This window comes from Apteryx mantelli, chromosome 2 (genome assembly GCF_036417845.1).
Source record: "Apteryx mantelli isolate bAptMan1 chromosome 2, bAptMan1.hap1, whole genome shotgun sequence".
NCBI classification, from domain to species: domain Eukaryota; kingdom Metazoa; phylum Chordata; class Aves; order Apterygiformes; family Apterygidae; genus Apteryx; species Apteryx mantelli.
Genome location: NC_089979.1, coordinates 41,207,101 through 41,229,218, shown reverse-complemented (window position 1 = coordinate 41,229,218; position 22,118 = coordinate 41,207,101). Strand labels below are relative to the sequence as shown.

Here is a 22,118-nt window from a genome sequence, read left to right as displayed (position 1 = left end):
AGTCTGGAATATTTTAGAATCTTATCTTGGTGTTATCTAAAAACTGAGGTCTGAACTAGACTTCCCCTCAAACAATGTTTTATCATCATGAGTCTCTCTCTGCTCTGCTTGGATGAGCACTAAGGGGATTTAGGGGAGGAAGAGGAGGAGAGGAGAAGAGAAGAGTAAGAACACCTGTAAAGGAGAAAAGCATAACAAACAGACCCTTTCTGATTCCCCTGCTTCAGATGTTTTCCATACTGTTTGCCCCCTTCCTCTTTCCTAGCCTTCTCCCACCAAGTCACTTCCTCCCAGCCCCAATCCCCCCCATTCAGCTCTTGCTGGTTCTCTGGTAGCACCTTTTCTTTCCAAGGTACACAGCAGGTATCTCTCCCTGAATATATCACCTGGGGATACATTGCCAGCTTAAGAATCACCTCAGCAGTCTGTGACATGGACTTTCTGGCAGAGGTCAGTGTGCAAATACTACAAAGTTCCTTAGGTCATATTAAACAAGTGGAAGAAATTATGTCAAGGCAGCGTTTAGTCTGAACAGTGAGACAATTCAAGACAGACAACATTGTGGTTGATGTACAAAGAATACGAGGGATTCTTGTTCATGTACAGAGTGGGGGAGGATTTAAATCAGGAAATATTTTGAATTATACTGCCATTATTTTCATATTTCACAGACATCTGTGCAGCATCTTTTAATTTTTATATTTCTCATACAACTACACAAGCTCCCTGTTATAATGGCCTGTCTCTATTTCATGCAGAACCTAGTTTTCTGCGTAGATAACAGGAGCATATAGCCTGCTCTTGAGTGAAGCCCCTGAGATCCAGATCTGCTTTGACTGTTGTAGAGCTTCACTTTCACCACGGGGCAGAGAGGTGAAAATACTTGTTCCTGTGAAGAAGCTTCTTTAAATAGGCTGCTGTTCCCTTAGCCGGGATAAATCCAGATACTGCTGTCTTAAAGCCTACTTGTGCATTCCTTCAGCTCACACGCCACTAGAGGACACTACAATCTAACTTGTTCCCTTTCCGGCTTCTTGGGACAAGCTTGCTTGAAAGCTGCAGCAACATCTCATTCTGACAGGAGTCAGAGCATTTACATGCCTCATGCGAAAGATATCTTTGGGATCTGATAAAACAACATTTAAATTCAGTGTTAATGATTCAAGAACACTTACTCTGGCTATCTTAGCAAATAAGGGCACTGATTCCTCAGCGGAGCTCACCAGGTTTTATCTCTGATCAGCACTATAGGTGGCACCAAAGCATCATCACCACGACTTGCCTAAAGAATATTCCTTACTGTGATATAAAGGATAAGTTTTGCTAATATTATTACAGAGGCAATTATGTAGAGCCTGACTGCCAATTACAGGTGCATTCATTCACTATACACAGAGGTGAAAACAAGAGGATAGCAGTACACCAACCCTCCACCAGCCATTTCCCTCCATTCTTTGGAGCACCCAAGACACACTTACTTTGTGCATTAGGGTTTCTCAAGAACTGTCTTTGATTTTTTCTTTGGGTCCTGCTGGTTCGGTAGTCAGCGTCTCCGCAGTTGCAGTCTTTGTCTTTGCTGCTGTATCCCCGGGAGTGTATGCTGCGGGTTCTTTTTCTGATGGCAAGTATGTCACTAGATACTTTACACTTGTGAATGCGAAGTTTGCCAGAAGCATCCTCTGTGCACTGCCACTTCTGTGAGAGCAGAAAACAAAGATGATTTCCCAACAGAGCTCCAAACTCCTGCTACTTTCAGATGGCTTGTAAAACATGAGAGGAAAATTTCTTTAAAAACTAAATAATTCCTTAAGTAACGAACAGAGAAGGGAAACCTTTTAGGGGACTAAATTTACTTGCATTCTTCTCAACATCTCTCTCATCTAGGCAAACATAAGCTTGAATGAAATCACTGAAAATCTGCATAAAAAAAATACAACCCAGCCAAAAAAGATATATAAATCAAGAGCATCTAGACTAAACACATCCGTGAAAGAAGCACGTAAAAAATCTTAATTTACCGAGCCATAGAGTACAGCTGTCAGGGCCGTTTTCACCAACTCTTTTTTTTTTCTTTGAAAAAACAAACATTGTTTCTTTGTTCTGTGACTTGGAATTTCTAGCATGATTCAGGGGAAAAGAAAAAAATCCCCACAGATGAAGAAGAGCTGAGATCAGGACAATTGCAGGGTTTCTTGGAAAAGAGAAGGACAAATTGCTGGTACGATTTATACAAAAATACAGAAAGCATTAACAGCAGGGAACTTAGTTCCTTACCAGAGGCCATGTGCCCCCACAAACCATGCCACTCAGAAACGCAAACACTGCTGTTTTTTTATATTTTATTTGAGAAGAAAGAAGCATGAAACCATAATAACAGCAAAAACATACTACGCCCAGCCACCCTCACTATACCCAACAGGTGTAATCAGCATGTTAAATACTTCCAGAAAAGCGAGAGGGGAAGAACCGTAGAGATAGCCAAGAAATAAATTAGCAGAGAGAAACTCTTCTGGCTACGCAGTTTTTCTGTTTGTGTCAGGCTGGGGATAAAAAAGGTGCAGGCTGGAAGGAGTACCTGTAAATGGCTTTGTATTTGTGCTGAATATCAGAGCAAAGGAGGGAGGGTGAGAGGAAACTGAGTTTCCCGCAGCTTGCCTGCACAATGTCTGTCTGACTCGATTAGCAACATCACTGAACCCAATTGGAAGATTCCCGGTGGATTTTTCCAGAGGATCCCACTGTCTTCACATTTCAAATGAGAAAGTGGCTGAGGCTTTAATTTCCTTTCCACGCTGAACTGTCTTAAAAAAGCTGAAAGGAAATGTTGGGTTTTACATGGATAGGTGCTGACAGCTCAGAGCTCCTTTGCCCATGCTTAAAGCTTGCCATATACGGCTTCTGAATGGTAGCTGGCGCTCACAGCACGGCACCCAGGCTAAGCAGCCTGTGAAGATTTTAAAGTCAGTTGTAGTCTGAATAACAAAAGTGAGAACTAGAAATAGCTGTGTTCATTTATAATTTTAATACAATTAGAAATGCCTAGCCACAATGACCAGACTTCGTATACAAAGCAATTAAGTACTGCTGGGTAGGGCAGAGAACTCAACTCAGTAACGCTATTGGTAACTGGGACCCTTTAGTTCCAGCTTTAGCTAACTTTGCCTGTATGGTGTGCTTTTCTCATTCCCATGAAGGAATTGCATAACTTTCTCTTTCCTCATTAATAATAGTAGGACAGCTAAATAGGTACTGGTCCTAATGGAGTACCCACCGTGATTTTTGAAATAGAAACTAATACCAGAGCAGATACATTGGAGTAAGTCTCTCCCATTAACTAAAGGCTGCTGTGGTCTGGTTTTGTTGTGCTGTCAAGCTAGTTGAAGTATGAAGAAAAATACCTAAGGTAGATCTGGTGACCTGATAACCTGAAGCAGTAGTTGCTGTGGTAGCATACAACAAAAAACAATTCCTGACTTATACACAGCATTCACTTTAAGGAATGCAGAAGAGGTGAGGGAAACTATATTATGTGGAATATACATACACCCCTACTAAGCTAACTGTTTTGGGCTTTCTGGCGTGCAGCACCTCTCTGTTAAACACTGAAATACAGACTGACCCACAGCACAGTAAGAGCACACTCTAGCCTAATCTGATCTAAAAGACGGGTCCTACATTCAGAGATTTTGCCTGTGTATTGGCATGACTTTGATCACAAAACAGTGAACTGTATTCTGAGAAATCATACTCATGTCCAGACTTTCTGTGTAAGCATCAACAAGTAGAGGTATCTGAGAGCTATAACACTTTGCTAGATTTAATTCTGCAATAGCGTGTGCACTTTTCCTATAGTGGTGAGAGAAGTTGCTTACAGGATAAGCACTGATTTCTTGTGTTTACTGGGTATGTTACACATACACATTTATGGCACTAGCTTTTAATGATACTCAAAAGTACTATTCTAAAGTAAAATAAGCATTTTCTTGGTCTAACATTAATTATAGCAACAGGTACTAACAGTTCTCAAAGTGGCTTCAATAGTCATTTGAAGTTTTGACTATCTAAATAGTCATTTAGATCATTTTCTAACAGTATTATGACCAACACTGAAACAAGATTGTCTGTGTCTAGCATGAACCAATAACAGTTCTCTATTTAAAACAGAGATTAAATGTGATTCAGTTCCTCTTTTTTTTTTGTTTTTACTTTAAAAAGTATCATTATAAAGATGCCTTAGAGTTCTAAAATGGAATTTTTAGCCTAACTTTCCTGAATCCCTGCCCATGCAATCATGAACTGAACATGCATTATGCGGTAAGTCATAATGGTCTCTCTTCTCATCTTAAGATCTATAAAATGCATTAATGCACATAAAAGAACATTCTGACTGATGTACTGCCCCTTCCCCACCTCCATTTTCTACCTTCCTTCCCACTATGAATGCCAAACTGCTCTTGGAAATCTAAGACTTATTAGGTTAGGTTTCTGGGTCCCCAATCTCTCCATCAAGAAAAGAAAACATTGGCATATACACAAACTAAATGTATCTTCATTAAATTTTAAGTTATATATGCTTCCTTGTTTTCCCCCTGTTTATTTTCCTTCCCCTGGTGATGTTTCACAAGACACCTAAGGTGATCTAACAGTTCGCTGTTGCCATAGGAATAAGAGACAGTCCCATCCTCACCCTGCGTCTGGCTGCAGGCTGACTTTGGGACCCCCGGGCTGATTTTTTCTCTCCCTCACTAAGAGGAGAAAGGACTAACTCAGAACAAAAAAATAAAAAGCAAAGGGAGATAAAAAGCAGGACTCTGCCATTGGGCTGCAACAAGATGGTATCAGTCATGTTGTGAAACACAACCTGTATCAGCCTTTTTTCCTGTCATTGACTCATCTTTCCCTTCTTTCATCTCATTTCATCGCCCACCCTCCAGCAATTATTTCAATCTCACCTCAGCTCCCCTCCACTCATCTTTTCCTTCTGCCTCAATTCAACGCCACAGAGGAAGCAAAAGGGGAAGAGCAACCTTAATACCCAACATCAACTGGGTCCTGAAATCCCATGCCTGAAAGCCAGAGTAACCGCACCACCGTAAGGGGCTTTGCTGAGCCCTGAGCCCAGCACCTGCCACTGCCCCGGCCCCTCAGCAGCGGAGAGGCAAAGGCAAACAGAGCCAAGCATCACTTGGCTGCTCTGACCTCTGCCAAAACTGAGGTTTAAAGGTATGATGCATTTTCACCTGGGGGTAGAAGCTTACTCTCATAAAGTCATTTCAAATGCAAGGGGGAGCAAATGAGCTGATTAAAAGGATATCATTTGCACTTGGTCACTTTGCTTTATGCTGCAGCCAGCACAGCTCCAGTAGCAACTTATGGCTAACTGGAACAAGGCAGACAACAGCAAATGACTTGGTAACTACCTTAGGGTTGCAGTTTCCAGGTATTAAGCACTTTGTGCCACAGCCCTAAAATTAAATAAGTCTATTTCATTACTGATAATAATTAATGCATAAAAAATATACATTCGGCATGAATCATTGTGGTCTGCTGCACTGTAAATACCCACTCATGCAGGATTTCAAATCAACATTGTTTAGTTAATAGACTGTGACAGCTTTGAGAGAGCTGCTGCTGCCTCATATACAGGGGAAATCAATTAGACAGTTCATGAAAGGTGTTTCGACAGTAGGCAAGCTAAAGATTTCTATGAAATATAATTATGCTGCATTTGCAGTAGACACTTTAGCGTTAAATATCTTGTCAGATTTTATCACAAAGCTATGAAGTCCTTAAAAAACATGCAACTGGAAATATAACACAGCTGCAATATTTTTACAGCTGCTTTTCCATTTTAGTAATGGTTGCCTTTACGACTAACTTTGCATATTGTTACTCAGCCTAGGGGATGTTAAGACAAAGCATGAAAAGGAAAACTTTATGAATTTGAACATATCTTTAAGCTCTAATTTCCTTTTTTTCTTGTTTAGAAAGGTATGATTTCAGTTAAAAAATGGTTCAGATGAAAATACTGTAGTAGGCTGTACGTGCGTACCACTTTCCTCTGCTAGCGATCACCAGAACTGGCAGCGTGTCAGGGGACCTGATGTGATAATACTGGCCAGGGTGTCTGGTTTTGGGTTGTGCTACTGGAATAAGGACTGTTCTTGCTTTCTCTGTGCTGTTCAAAGAGGCCCTGTCATGGAGCATAGTGAAAAGTGCTCTGTAATTAGTTGGCTATGGTAAATAGTGCAGATCAGCAACAGTTTATTTCTGCTGAACCAGACCTGAATCCTGGGAAATGTTTTACAGGCCATGGCCTCTATGCATTCCCACACCACAGACATGAACCCAGGTCCTGACTGAGGCTTCTAAGTGCCCCTGGAAATACTAATTTGTGTTGTTATATTGTGATGTTATTTGAAGGTTGCAAGCAAAGTGCAGCTGTTTCACAAGGACAGCGTGCCAGGTCCACTCAGGAAATTTGAAATTGCTTCACTTTTGTGGAAGAAAATTCACCTCCTTGAGTTTAGAACTAGGTTGACACCACCCAAAAGGGCAGGTCCCAGACTGTGCAACTCTCCTTCATAGTTGGACCAACTTCTATTAAATCGCTCACAGTTCCAAATTTTACTGATGTTAATATATTCAAAAACAGCCATACCCCTGAGGAAGTGTTCCTGAAAGTGCAACAGGTTAGTGATTCAACAGATGATAGGGAAGCAGTTTGTCACATAAAAATTAATGTAATATAGGGGGAATGTATGCAGGGACTTAAGAAAAACACACAGTTAGTACACGCAGGGACAGAACTGAAGGAAAAAAGGAATGAAGAAATTAATCATTGAATAACAGAAAGAACTGGATTAAAATTGCCAATTTCAAGCTACTTCACAGTGCTTAAGAAATGGAAGAAAGGGAAAATTGCCTTGTAAGTTTTCAGACTGTACAATTTCGTGTTCTTGACGTATAGGCATGATTGATTTTAAATGTCATAGTTATAGCTGTTCTCTAGTTTATAAAAAATGCATGGACTGTATTGTCAGTTCTAGAAGTGTAGGCACTTAGGTTGAGACATCAAATATGTCACCTCCATCGCATTCCCTACCAAATCTATTAGCTTGTCTGTACTTACAACTCAACGTAATACACTTCTCTGATCATCCAATAAACATCTGCTCTCAGGTGCAAATAAACAGGAGTCAGTGACACTCAATGATAAATTTAGCCATTCAGTTATAAAAAGGAATACCAATAATCAGATTCCTAATGGGTGAAGCAAACTTAATTTATATTATATTAAACTGGATACATTAGTATGGAAACTCTGCAGAAAGAGAACCACAAAGGAGTATTACAGACAGTGCTAAAAATGATCCTTGCTTATGCTATGTTTTCTGTCTAAACAATTTTGGTGTATAAAATTGCTTCAGAAAGGTGCCATTCTACCAAAAAAATCTGTGTGTTAGGGAATACTGTTAAGATGACACTAATAATGCTGAACACAGTCATGTTTTGGAAGGGATGATACTGGTGAAATGAAGATCTTCCCAGACTGGAACATCTCTGCATTTTATCCAGAACAGAACTGGTGCTTCATATTAAGAACTGCTTAAATTTAAAGAATTGTCAAATCTGGAAAAAGCTGCCCTCTGTTGAATAGGAAACTTAAATATTTAGGCTGAAATATGAAATATTTAGGCTGAAATATGAAATTCCATGCTTTGAAGGATTATCTTTGGAGATAAAGGAACTTATCTTCATGTGGTTGTAAGTCATAAGGATGGTATGTTAACCAAGAATATAATGATTTCTGGCAATTCCTATGAATTCTTGAGCAACGGAGTTGCAGATGATGTTTCTGTCAGCTATGAAGGATGAATCTGCAAGATCTAAAGTTGCCAATAGCTACAAGAGTTGTTCAAGGAAGCACTGAAGTATGTACTTGGTTTTAAGCACATGAGTGGTCCTGTACACATATGTATGAAACTAAGCCTGTGTATAGGCACTCTACTAAATTATGATTAAGAAAAGATGGTGCCAACGAGCAGATGGCAAAGAAGAGCCAGCCTTGAACTGAAGTTCTGGTAGAAGGCTTGATAAGATCAGCTGTCACTGCTTTAAACACGAATGAATGTTGCTACTACTAAGAATAAAAATATTTTCCTTTCTTCCAGTAATCTACACGGACCGGGCTGCTAATACCTCACTTTAGGAATGCTGTAAGTAACTCTGTTTGAATAGATGCCATATGATATAAAATGGAGAAGGACAAGCCGAGGAGGCAGGCAGCATATGGAATAGCCATAGGGTAACATTCCCTCGTACGCGCAGCCTTGGTGCCTTTCTAGTCCTGCAGTCATCAGGGGGCTGCTCTGAAACCGGGAGGATCAGTGAGTGATGCTTACATGCTGTATCATAATTTTAGTTGGGTTTGAGTGGGTGCTTGGGGTCTGGCTGTCACTTTCTGGCTAGCCATCTGACACTTCTACCCAGCTCTTACTGGCTTATGTGTTTTTATTCATACTCTGCAGCTGCTCATAAAGTTGGCCTTTGCAAATGTATGGTCTATGATATTTATTTTACGAGAACATAGATACTTGAGCCAAACCAGACTACACCTGATAAGCCACATTCTAATTTCCTTTACAATATTATCTGTAAGTTGATTGATGGCAAGTGTTTTTTTAGCATTACAAATGGATAGGTTTTTGACTGAATGCTGATATGATAATGTGATAAAAGTGATATGAACAATAAAATTAAAAAATTTTCACTAGATTTTAAAATGGCAAAGTGTACATAAGAAATAAGAGATATGTATAGACAACATAACATGCTTTTTGGATCAGAGCCAGAAGAGTCTTGCACATTTACTGCAGAGCTGATGCTCAGAATCAGCAGCATGTCTGTAGTGACTACATGTAAAGCCTTAAATGATTATAAAACACATTCAGACCTAATCTAACTAAAATCTCAATGTACGGTCTTCAGGCATATCTTCAGAACAGAGCCAAATCTGCAATGTTTCTTTAGGGCAGTTTGGGGATACACTTCCTCAGGAGGAAATATAATATTCTGCATCTCTAGAGCTGAGGTGCATTAAAAAAAGGAACAGAAGGGGGGCTGGTGGCTACGGCGCTATACCTAGCTAGCTCCATGTGAGTTCATGGGCACGCAAGCTGTACCAACACACGTAGCGCAAAGCATTTTTCCGTGCTGCCTGCTGCCAGTGCTCGGTTCAGCTGGCAGCGGGCGACTGCTTCTTACAAGTTTCAGCCCTTTGCTGTTCCCACGCTGGCAGGCAGCGCGGAGCAGATGGCAGGGGATGTATGCCCATAAAATAAACAGCCCCGTGTCTGGGTTTGCTTGCTGAGTCATCCAACCTAAAAGCTGAATTTTTAAACACGGAGCTTCACGGTCCTCCTTTCGGGAGGAGGGATTGTGTGTGTGTGTGTGTGTGTGTATGTGTGTGTGTGTGTGAGCACGTGCTGGGAAAATCTTAAAATCAAGTTGTGTTTGTGCAACTTTTTTAAGAGGATGAAAATGTATGCTTTGCTATGGAATTGAAACCGATTATAAATAATGGATTGAATAGTGTAGCAGAGACACCAGGCCTATCAGTCACAAGACCTCAAAAGGTAACTGCTATCTGGGAAACAGTGTTCAGTCCCAGAAGTCAAAATTATTGCTCAAGAAAATTCCTATGACTCAGACAACTGGAGCAAAAAAGAATAAATACTGATGAATTAACTGAAGCCATTAATTACGGGCTTATGTAAGGGAAGAGAGAAAGAAAAAGTATAAATGAAAACACAGTTAACTTGCTCTTGTTTGATATTTGCTAAGTATCCAGAAGATTTCATGGGTAAGAAGATGGAGTGAGTTCAACAAAAATAACCTGCCAGAGGATTTGAGCAGCTTGCCTCTAAACCTCCTGAACTAACATGTATTCTCCTCTTAGCTTGTTTCACTGGAAATCTGAGAGGAGATTTGTGTCAAGATAAGGTTATATTAATCCAGAGAAACATTTGTTCACATGCTATTATTTTTGCTCTACAGCAAAATTAACAAAATTTAATTAAAAGTTTGCATGAATTGTTTCCCATTTTAAAACAAAAGCATGGAAAAAAATAGATGATGCAGATGAATAAATATTTCTATAATGTGTATCTCATTGCAGTAAAATTGAATGGGGAAATATGTATCAATGAAATATCAAAAACTGCAAACCACTTAAGGCAGACAGAACTTTGAAGTTTTGAAACTGATTTCATTAATTAAATAATTGTTTTAACTATGCCAAATTTATTTTTGCATTTGATAGTTACTTATTAAACAAAGAAAATAAGTTGAAGAAATAATTATTTTTCTGAATACCACATCCTTTGAGATTTTGGAACTAGTACATCTCAGGATCACACCTCATTTTAGAACATGAAAAAACAATTTTTCTTCTTTTTCAGCTCCCAGCTGTGTTCTCCATTTCAGATGAACCAGATACTGAACTAAAGTAAATTAAAATGAAGAACATGTTCTAAATATGCAAGGCAGTATCAGTGTATTAATTCACCTCATGCTTATTCTTAGTTCTAGGCACTTAGCTGCAACTTCCCACAGACCAGTAACTTCATTCTTTAAAAATCTGTTGGCAATCACATGTTCTATGGTGACTTTAATTTAAATGATTGTAACTGTAATTGATTAGGGTTAATTTAGGATTTATTATAAGCCATCATAAAATAAAATTATGTTTTCTATAAATATGCACTTATGTAATTTAAATTAAAGATACTAATCCAGTCCAGTTCTGGGCTCCCCAGTACAAGAGGGATGTGGCACTACTGGAGCGAGTCCAGCGAAGGGCTACAAAGATGATTAGGGGACCGGAGCATCTCTCTTATGAGGAAAGACTGAGAGAGCTGGGCCTGTTTAGCCTGGAGAAGAGAAGGCTGAGAGGAGAGCTTACCAATGTGTACAAGTATCTGAAGGGAGGGTGTCAAGAGGATGGGACCAGACTCTTTTCAGTGGTGCCCAGCGACAGGACACGAGGCAACGGGCACAAACTGAAACACAGGCAGTTCCATCTGAACATGAGGAAAAACTTCTTCACTGTGAGGGTGACAGAGCACTGGAACAGGTTGCCCAGAGAGGTTATGGAGTCTCCTTCTCTGGAGATATTCAAAACCCGCCTGGACACAATCCTGTGCAATGTGCTCTAGGTGACCGTGCTTGAGCAGGGGGGTTGGACTAGATGATCTCCAGAGGTCCCTTCCAACCTCAACCATTCTGTGATTCTGTAATTCCAAAAGACCAGAACAAATTGAAATTAAGAAACGTATAAAAATACGATCTGTTTCTCTTTTCCAAGAGATGCAAGATGGCCAGATGAAATCTGCTGGAACAACCTCATATTAAACTATGATCCCTCATACTGGCTGATGGAATATCATATGTGTTAAACTAACATGATTTTGTCCATTAAATTTTAATTTTCTTTAAGGCTTTTCTATGTGGAAAAAAAGCCTGTGGACACTTATTTCACACTAAAATGCCTCAGTGAAGTTTATGTTATTCCACTGTTGCTCCTTAAATTCACACCACTCCTATTTTATATTGACATCCCTGTGAGTGTCCTGTGTTAAAGAGAATTTGCTCTTGCTTAGTAAGGTTAGAACTGAAGTGAATGGGGTGTGAGAAGCAGAGTTCGTACCTCACAGGCTGCATGAGCAGAGAGGATGAGTTAACACTTCCAGTGATGCTTTGTTTGACTAAAGTTTCCGTAGGTGTGTTTAGCTTCTGTATTCCTGAAGCCTTCAGGATGTTAGAAGTACCAGGGCCGATTTTAGTCTCTTTGTTTAAGAAAATAAAATATACACTGATAGTTAGGACTGAAAATTTGTCTTAAAAATTTGGTTCAGCCCCATCCTTCATTGAGCAGTAAGGGCTGGCTGCTGGGCTCTAGGGAACCAAAGGATCTTCTTCATTTGGAGGACACAGGGGGAATGTGTAGGTGGGAGAGCCAGTGCCAAATGCTATCACTGTTGTAAGCTATGTCTGGCTCAACGCCTTGCCCCCACCTTTTGATCAAAGGTGATTCACCAATATCAGCTGGAAAGACAAATCTACCACAGCAGACTGGGAGTAGCACTGTGAGCAATGTTTCCTAGTGCTTCAGGTGCGATATCTGGTCAGGACACTTAACCTTTTCTATTCACATGTGGAAAAGTAAAGTTATTCTAAACCTGGATTATGGCATAAGAGCTAATAAATATAAGAAATAATTGCAAAGAAAATATTTTGGTGTTTAAAAACTAAACATTTTAGCGTCTAACAGTCTAAATGACTCAATTGATCCCCTTTAGTTTTTACAAAAATATTCAGTTTTTCAGATGTAATCTCTGTTTACAATGGCAGTGCTTGAACTCCTGAAAACTTTGCCCTTGGGTGAGACTGTGACATTGTGTATATCCTTTTAAAAGTGGCTATATTTAACGAGCATGTGTGAGGTGAGAACTGTGGCAAAGGATCTAAATGATGATGTGCCAGCCAAAACATATTCCTGTCCAATATGGGATTAACTAAGATTTACTGTAACGCTATGCCCTTATGAATGACAAGGAACAAGGTAGGAAAGGAGCATTGCTCTAAGCGAACAAGCTCTCCCGAGTGCCCTCCTGTTTGCTTTACAGAGCTCTACCAGCTTTGGATAAAGCACCCTGGGTGGTTATGGATGGGAACTGAGCACAGTAAGGCTTTATATTCCCATTCAAAACAGTTTACCAATATTTCGACGCCAGGCCTACAGCCGGCTGCAGTGGCTGGACCAAACATCTGAGGGAAATGCACTGGTGTGTGACTGGGAGAAATCTCCTAGCACTTCTTGGGGGATGTGTGGGGGGAAGGAGAGGGAGGGCGGCCGGGTGGGCTGCGAGCCGCTGCCTGCCACCTGGCCTGTGCCTGTGCCGGGCACTGGTACTGGGAAGGGCTGCAGCTCCTCAGCAAATTCACCTTGGTATCATTACTATAGGTATAGTATTAATTCGGAACCAGTTAGACAGAATTTGGGGTCTGACTAGTTTTTTCTGAGTTTAGTACCCCCTCATAAAAGCACTGCCGAGCTGCAGCTATAATTACACTATTCAGGTATGTAATAACTTCTTTTTGTGAGCAGTCAGTTAGACCTTTTTATCAGAATCTGGCCTTTTACTGAAATCAAAAAAGACCATGAGAAGACAAAGTAACGCTTCTATATAGGTATCAGCACCTGATTCTTACTGTGACCTTATATAGAAACACCTTCTGAACAATAGGACATTTCTATTATATGTGTTTCAATAAATAATAAACCATGGTGATCGCTAAGTGTGTTGTCCAGTTGTTCGCTCCAGCAGGTGAAATAATGCTTAACCATATGCCTAACCAGTTTGGTTCAGTAATTCTGAATTAGTCCACTGAATGCCAGTTTTTACTACTAAGAAGTAGTATTCTTAATTCTTAAGTAGTTAGTAGTAGTCGTCTTAATTCATAATTCTTATTGAACTATCTTGTATATTTGGCAACACACTGAATAAAAGAAAGTAGTCATGTAATGTTACTTTTGAATGGAGGAGTTTTACCAGAAGCCCTGTATTGGAGGCAGTGCACTAAGGACCAGCCCTCCAAGGTCTTAAATTGGACTTTTGCTTAGAGTAATTTGTGTCTGGGTCTTCCTTGCTCTGAAGGTATTCAGAATAATATCTATATTAATTAGCTATATTTCAGCTATATAATTAACTATATAATTAGCTATATTTCAGGTGCCATTTTCTTCAAATTCTTTTTACCTCTTGTGAAAGATACTTATTTCACTGTGGCACATACAGCACTGCAATTGTCTGTGGCTTACCTGTCCTGGTTGTTCACAGGCTGTTTGGTATCTTGCTTGCTGGCATAATTCTTTTACTCTCTCATATTTTGGTAGTTGATTAGATTGCTGAGTGTTTTTGTTGGGTTCCTCCTTCTTGCGTAGAAATTTGCTTTAAAAAAAATAAAGTTGAGTATTTTATTTACATCCTTCTAAACTCCAGAGGTGATGAATTTAACCGGAAAAGTAAAGCTACTTGAAGATTTAATGATGTCTTGTAGAGAAAAAATCCCCAGATTTCTGCTAGTGATCTTTAATGACAGAAGTTCACGTAGCGAAGGAAAGATTCAGCTGAAATGCTGGCAATTACGAAAAGAGAAATAAGGTCTACTGAAAAAAGTCTAATTAACAGAGTTCAGCACTATTCATACTTAAGTGCATGTTCTTTCACGAGGCAAGATGGGCTGAAGCAGTATTAGCCTTGCTGAAAAGCCCAGCAGAAAAGACTACAGGGCTTCCACACCAATTTAGCACTAAAGTGGCTATACCAAATATATCACAATGTGTCTTATAGGTATTATTTTGTAGTATGATACACAAGATTTCCATAATCTGTAAAAGCTGTAAGTGCCACAGGGAAACTGCTGAAAAATTTTTACCCAGAGAAAATTTTCACTGTGGTAATTGGCAAGATGAGAGAGACTAAAGTGGTATAATAGAAAAGAGGAGCAGCTACAGTCATAAATCTCATTTATGCATAAGCCTTTTCTTAGCTAGAACAAAAATGAAGAATGCTTCCCAACTGAGTTAGAAAATACAAAACCAATTGGTAAGAGAATATTGCACAGTTGGTTTTGAAACAGAGCGATAAAACTGGAAAGAAAATGAGAGATGATGACATGAGTGGTCACAAGTAAATGTGAGAGAAGTAGGAGATATAGACTAGAAAAGTTGCCAGAAAAGCATGCTTTCAAATTTCTTTTGAGGAAGGGATTTGGAAGGATAGCAGCTTGCATAGCCAGTGGTGGGAAAGTAGGAAGTAAGTCAGACTTGTAAGTTTGCTTTCAAAATTTACAACTTCACTGACTGTAAAAAGAAAGGGGAGAGAGCGGAAAGGAAAGCATGCACAAGAGTGTTCCCAGCAGGCAGGCTGTCCCCCAACTCTCTCACCCCTAACAATTACCCTCTTTCCACCAGAAATGTGTCACGCCAAATTTTGGTCTTCTTGTTTGTTCGAAACCTAAAAGCAAAATAATAATATTTACTGCTGTTGCCTATGTATAGCACTGCTAGTGTCAACAATTTTTTTAAAAAAAAAACACCCCTCTGCTTATATGAACATGTTATTTTACAGATGTGCTATTTAAGACAGTCTTCAAAAGTGAAAGCTGCAGTGGTCGGCCTGACATAGCTCATTTTCACAGAATCTCTTTTCCACTCAGTTGTTGATTTACTCAGGTGTTTGCTTCTGAACTGGCTAAAAAAATGCTGTGACCCACCTGTTTCCTGGTCTCTCCAAGTCCAGAAGTTTTAGGACAGATTTGCCATCCATATCTGGAGGCGTGTCAAGTCCTGCAATATCCAGAATTGTTGGAGCAAGGTCAATATTCAGAACTATCTGAGGCACTCTGCAAATCAACAGAAAAGGTCATAGTTGTATTACGTGTTCAATATGTAAGTCCTCACATTCTCTTGGAATTAGAATGGTAATTAATATTTATAAGGGCTTTGAAGATGTATAGCTCTACAGAAGTGCTAAGTTTGGAAATTCCCCTTTGAGGGCTATGACTTTGAGAATGACAGACCAGGACTGTAGAATATCATCACAAAGAAAAAGCTAAGCACAATAAAACAAGGAGGTGCAGTAGCCTCACTATTCTCATGTTGCTCACAATGAGGGCCTGAAGCCATCCATTCTGCTAAACCAGAAGGTGAGCAGTAAAGATGATCACCTACTTTTTAAAAGCAAAGCCCAAAGCCTAACCACACTGGGCTATACATTATACAATTTTCTCATCTACATTATAACTTATTAACAATATGTTAAGTGAAAGACATGCCTTTTTTTAAGAGTCATTGCTCTGCAATAATAGGGCATCCTTTATGAAATGAAGCTATACAGTGACAACTACATGTGCTTAGAAACATTTTGCATTAGGTTCACCAGCTGTGCTATGGACACAAGCGAACGTACACTGATCCCGGCTCTACACTTGGACCACGAATAAAGAAAGGAACTCGAATATCAAAGTCATATGGCATTGACTTCCCCTTGACCAGTCCAAACTGCCCAATGTGGTAACCATGGTCAGCAGTGTAAATAACGTAGGTATTCTCCAGTTCTCCCGTCTCCACAAGCATTTGGTATAACTGAAATACAGCATAGGAGAAACTCTGAATTAAATGTAGCAAAACATGTTTTGTGCATAATTGTGTATAACTATCATTTTACTGCCTTAGGTAAACAGAACCAAACATGCCATCAATGAAGTTACTGAAATAGACATTCTGGAGATAGACATTTCTACATAGTGCCTTAACTGTGCAGTTAAAAACTTCAGCTTGAAAATTCCTCTCTGTCAAATGTGAATTGAATTTGTTCTGGGGAAAGAGAGAGGGTCCAGAAAATGTTAACAGAAAAGTATGGTACTACTCAGGTAGTTGCATTAGTACGTCCAAAAGTCGGTGTAAACTCAAACGTAGTTTGGGAAAAAATCTGCTACAGCTTTAGAGCAAATGTTACTCAGATTTGATTTACTCTGTTAGTCTACAGCTTTCTCATTCCCTACCATTGCGGACTTGGGAAAAGGCTGTAAATTTTTATTAAAGTTTAAAGAAATCTCTCTGGGGAAAGATCTTTGGTCATGGAGCTTGATTTTTGAACAAAAAGTCAGGCAAACTACACCTAATACTTCATGTATCATGTTACCTATAATTAGCTGTACACTGCATCGCCTAACTCCTGCAAACACTAGCAGACAGACACCTGAGTTTTTGGTCAGTGTTGCTGTGATTTGCCAGTACCCAAATTTCAGCTGAAAGATGAACTGTGAAGGGAGTGTGGGAAATGAATAGGAGTTGTCATGTGTGCCCCTGTATGTATCCATGTGTACAAGCAGGTGATGCATCTTCTCTTAATGCCAGGCTTTATATTAGGCCCAGTGATTTTTCCCTTTTTTTTTTAAATAAAAAAACAACTTTATTCACCCACCAGTTGAAAGCAACAAGCTTTGAAAAAACTGCAAGGAGCTTGGCACAACATTACAGAGAATTTATGTGTACTGGGGATATCTGGAGTAATTCATCACAGTCAGGGGCATTCTCCAGTCTGTGGTTGGTGAAGGTGAGGAATGATTCAGTTTCTCAATTCATTAGTTTTGTTACAGACTAATAAGAACATATTCACAGTAGTTTCTTGAACTTACTCTTTCCATAGAGTCATCAACTGACATCAGGGTCTGAAGTCTTTTGCGTTGCAAGACATTTGTAAACTCCATGTGGATAGGCAGCATGGGTCCAGTGTACTGCATGATCCAGTGCTTATCCATGTTTGGTGCATAGTTATAGCTGGGGGTGCTGGGAGGAAAAGAAAGGAACTGAGAAATTATGTAGTATCACAGGCATTAGAGGAACATAGGAATTCCTCCAATAATCAGTTAAATCACATATTCCACATGATATCTTCTATTCCTAGCCTAAAATATCAATAGACTTCACTTCAGCGGCTTCCAAAGGCCATTGGTTCATTCATCACTTCCTCAAAACCACCTGCTTTTTGAGCTTTCCTTTTGGCTCAAAGACCACTACCAAATTGATGCTGATATTTGGGATATGTCAAAATATATTTCTTAAAATAATTTGTAATCCTAAAACATGCTTGTCTGAATCAGACAAAAACTCTAACCACTTCATAAAGCATCCTATAAAGAGAACTGAAAAGATAACGGAAACTGGAGATCAAAGATGATTATTTCCAATTAGTATTAATGTGAATTGGCCTGATGCTTCCAGTGGGGACATTACCCCTATATTAACACAAGTATAATGAGATTAATAAGAAAGTTATTTGCCCATGGGATAAAGAAGTGTAGCAGTCAGTACTAAGGTAAGAACAGCTCCAGTTACCAGTTTTTAAGATGCCCCAAAGAGTGAAAGCTCTGATTTATTTTTCTTCCCAGTCTCCAAAACCAAATACAAGCATTGTCAGGATCCTGAGCGCTGTCACCCCCAGGAGCCTGGCTGCCTGTGCTCATGGTCCCTACTGCAATTTTGTGGCCTTGAATGAGAGAGCTGGGTGAGAAAGTGCTGTGGCCGGTCCCCATTCACTCCAGACTGTGTTTGAGCTCCATCGCTTGCTGTGGTCCTCACCGGAGCTACGTTGCAGCGATGCCTGTGCCCAGCCACATGCCTCGCTGACGGACCTGCCCCATCCCTACAGACTCATCTGTGACCCCGGGCTGAGGTTGACCCTGGTGGCCATCACCAGCCCAGCCCTGCTCTCTGCGTAGGGCATGGCAGGACGGCATCCATTGGTGCCGGCATAGCCTGGTGTCACCCTCAGCTCCCACTCACTGCCCCCTGCAGAGCAGCCCCTCCTGCTGCTCCCTGACAAGTGTGTTTATGAAATAGAGATCCCACAAGTGAAGTACAGCAGAAGCTTTGCACCATATTCTGAGCAACATGGTAAACACTTATGCAGTTCCACCTATACCAAAATCATGCTTATTTATACACTAAATCCTGGGCAGGTATTATTTTCCTATGTGGAATATAAAGCACAATGCATTACCAGAATAACATGACCTGTGACAAAAGTGTGGAACTAATATTGCTACCAATACTAGTACAAAGGAGGAGTACGGCACAGAGTCCTGCTGAATCAGAGAACAATGTTTTCGTTAAAAGTTTGCACAAACATCAAAGGAAAGACAGAAGAAGATTTAAGAGGTGATCTAACCAGAGCTTGTGAATTTTAAAAGGATATAAGAAACAAGAATATCTTCCCAGATGTATCACCTCTGAAGGAAAAGCATTGCAAGAAATTTGCATGTAAATTTGCCACAGACATATGCATGGTACAAAAGCTCTCCATTAATCCTGCTTTTATACCTGGTATGCATGGCAACTAAAAGGTGAAGAGAAACTGAACAAAATCCATATCCTGTAATTGTTTCAACAATGTATGACCACTTTCCTTCCCTACCATTTGCAGAATCTGATAGTCCATTATAATAAACTAATGGAGTCTGCAATTTATCTGGAGAGCATTATTGAGAATTTAGGCAGAATTTGGAATGTACGTCTCTAGAACATACAGCTAGCTCTGACTAATCTACTTAACCACAAGTATCAAGGGAAAATAGAAGTGAGATGATGATGTAGGATTTGTCAACATTTTCACTGTGACTAAGAAGGACAGAAAGTTTAGCTCTCTACTAAGCAAAGACAACCTTAATGTAGAATTCCTTTTCTGCAGGGAATTCTTTTATTTCAGTGTATAAAATCAGATTTTTGACATTTCCCATGGTAGAAGAAGCCTGATTTTTTAAAAGGAATCTCTATGTTGTCTCAAATTTAATGAAACTGAGCCCAGGAACACAAGCCCCTAGCTTCTTGGCTATCCAGCAGCCCTGGCAGATGGAAGAGCAGAGCTAGAAACCTGAAAGAAGTAGATCTTGGGAGCTTGGTCACCTATTAGGTATTAGGCAGGCTGTCAGAAAACAAGGAAACTTCCAGTGGAAACCTTCCTCTGTTTCTTCGGAAGTTTGTCAAACTAGCTATTCTCCTATGAAAGGGCTCAGTTTTGATGAATCAGCATTTTCCAGCAAAACGCTGCTTCCCCGCCCCCCCCCACCCCAGCAACTCTTGAGTGCCCCTGCTGCAGAGGGATGAGGTGACTGTGAGCCCCGCTCAGTTGGCAGCGCAGTGACAGCCCATGTCTGTGCCAGGAAGGAGAGCCAGCTGCTGAAACAGTCGCAGGTCTCATGTTCCCAGGCCGTTGTCAGAAGCCTCCTCCACATAATGGATAGGCTTTAAAAGCAGCACTCAAAGGTTTAGCAGTGCAGCTAAAACCTTTCACAGACACTTTCCAAATGCATTTTGAATTTCTGGGTGAGAAATGCAGTAGCCAGAGAGTGAGCAGAATCTTTCTCCCAGACAATTCAAGGAACAGTACTTTTTCTGCAATATCTAATGCCAGGGGCTAATAGAGAAATGTGAAAGAGGTGGGTCCTAAATGGAGAAGAAAGAGTAATAGGGAAGAAAGAGAGAGAGATCAGAAAGCCCCACGGCTTGTCTGTGTTGCCTCTATATCCTTGTTTGAGTTCCTTACAGAAAGCCACCAGCACAGCACTGCTTGCCAGGCACAAAGCTCCAGACTGTAGATCTGACATTGCCCTCAGGTCTGTCTACCTTATTTACACAGGTGAATACTGGGAATAATACTGCTGATTTCTGAGCACCTTTCCAAAAGGAGAGACCTCTTCCATATCAGTGATAACCTTTTATTACAATGCTTTTGTCTTGAAGCAGTTGGACATATCAACTAAATGTTCAGCAATTATAAGCCTTTGAAAGTCACCACAGAAAAATCTGTCACTGTTCCTACTCCTCCATTTTGGGGAGAGGCTTTTGCTTTGTATCGAAAAGTACTGCTGTAAAGAAATTCAGATATCCACATTTCTATGATTCCTCTCAGCACTGGGAATATTGGTTTGAAGAGATGTCTGGTGTCTTCTATGTCCTTGGCTCTGCCGCAGAGCCTAACTTGTCTATAGCACATTTGTTGATCCATGATTAGCAGACAGTGTCAGGCACCTTAATTATTTTCAGGTTGTCCATGGCCTCCAAGTCTGATAAGGAGCTACTGCTCCCTTGTCCATTGGTCTTTGCTGGACTGCAGCTGCATGGCTCAGGTGCTACCTCAGAGTAGAGTTTCTGATTTCAAGGTCATTCATGCCAGTTGGTCAGCAAATAGCAGAGCATTTTAACTTCTGAATGTGTGTCCAGAGACTAAGTGAGGGTTCATTTTACATTTTACAAAAATAGACAACATGAAAAAATACTCTCCTTCATTTAGGTAGGTTCAAAGTTATCAGCAATGTACTACATCAATAATAAGAGAGGATAAGGACTGAAAGAGCAAATGACTACTCTATTAAAAAGGTATACTGTTGGTCATTCATGTAGGCGGTACTAGCTTGGGCAAATTTGGACCCCTCAGTTGTTCATTTACGTTTGTCTAGAACATACTATGCAAAACATGCTGTGTGGAGACTCCATGTTAGATTTGTTGTGGCATTGTGTAGGCCATTGGAAGATGTCAGATTCATAAAATTCCAAATTGATTCCCCCAGTTTAGCCAACAAAAAATTCCCAAAATTGTTAAAAATAACAAATGCTGAATCTGGTCAGGCACTTTCTCATAATCGCCTTCTCTGAATGAGAAATCTTGTATCCCAAGAAAATCCCGAGAACTTGTACGCATTTACCTAGTGCATAAATTTACAGACCAGTCATCCCATGTGTACATTTGCAAAACCAAAATGATAAATTAGCCTTCTCTATGCTTAGATTACAATTTCCTCAGGAAAGGGATGACTTCTGTGATTTGAGTTCTGTTAGCACTTAAAGTTCAATGTAAAGAATGTATCTTATTTAACTTCTAAGGTACCTCACTAACTCTAGGTTAGACAAGAAATTAAAAAAAAAAGCAACAGTTGCTTGTACTTGAGGACATATTAAAATGGGGTCCTCAAACAGCAGAGCATTCAGAAATGAATTATACTAACTTCTCCTAGTAACTGAATTGTCTTTTGTGTGACATTCAACAAAATAAATGCAATAAAGCCCTTCCGCAAACCATTTTCACAAAAAGATATTTTACAGTTTCAAGAAGAAAATAGGAGATTCAACATGGTTAATGCTGTTTACACAGTTGTGGTATCTGCATGGAAAAAAAAATTATACATGTTTTTAAGAGCTCCCAGAAATCAGTGCTATTTTAAATTAACATTTATTTTCTAAAAGTTTGATCTAAATATATACATTTCCATTACAGATGCATTAATATGGTAAGAAACAAATGCATATACAAGTATTTGTTAAATGGTTCATACTAAAAATCTGCATTTGCCCCTGTTTGCAGTCTCCTGATTCCTTTCTGTTTTTATTCAACAAAAACAAAATTATGTTCACAAAAATGCTGCCTGAAATGTTGATTGTGAATGCTTCCATAGAATTCCCAGGGGTATTCATCCCAAAAGTGTTTGGCTAA

At 39.8% G+C, this 22,118-nt stretch overlaps 1 protein-coding gene across 6 annotated transcripts in view; it reads right to left on the bottom strand.

The window, feature by feature from the left end:
• Positions 1-22,118, bottom strand: part of SULF1 (sulfatase 1) — a 129,589-nt gene that overhangs the window by 18,868 nt on the left and 88,603 nt on the right. For 4 of the 6 annotated variants that reach the window (XM_067290537.1, XM_067290538.1, XM_067290541.1 and 1 more), the window contains 6 exons: positions 17,269-17,419; positions 16,038-16,213; positions 15,343-15,471; positions 15,027-15,083; positions 13,886-14,015; positions 1,479-1,695 (listed from right to left, as the gene is read on the bottom strand). In XM_067290537.1, the coding sequence (XP_067146638.1) occupies positions 1,479-1,695; positions 13,886-14,015; positions 15,027-15,083; positions 15,343-15,471; positions 16,038-16,213; positions 17,269-17,419 (860 nt within the window). The remainder of the gene's footprint in view (positions 1-1,478; positions 1,696-13,885; positions 14,016-15,026; positions 15,084-15,342; positions 15,472-16,037; positions 16,214-17,268; positions 17,420-22,118) is intronic. The other 2 variants (XM_067290539.1, XM_067290543.1) reach the window with 1 other exon arrangement.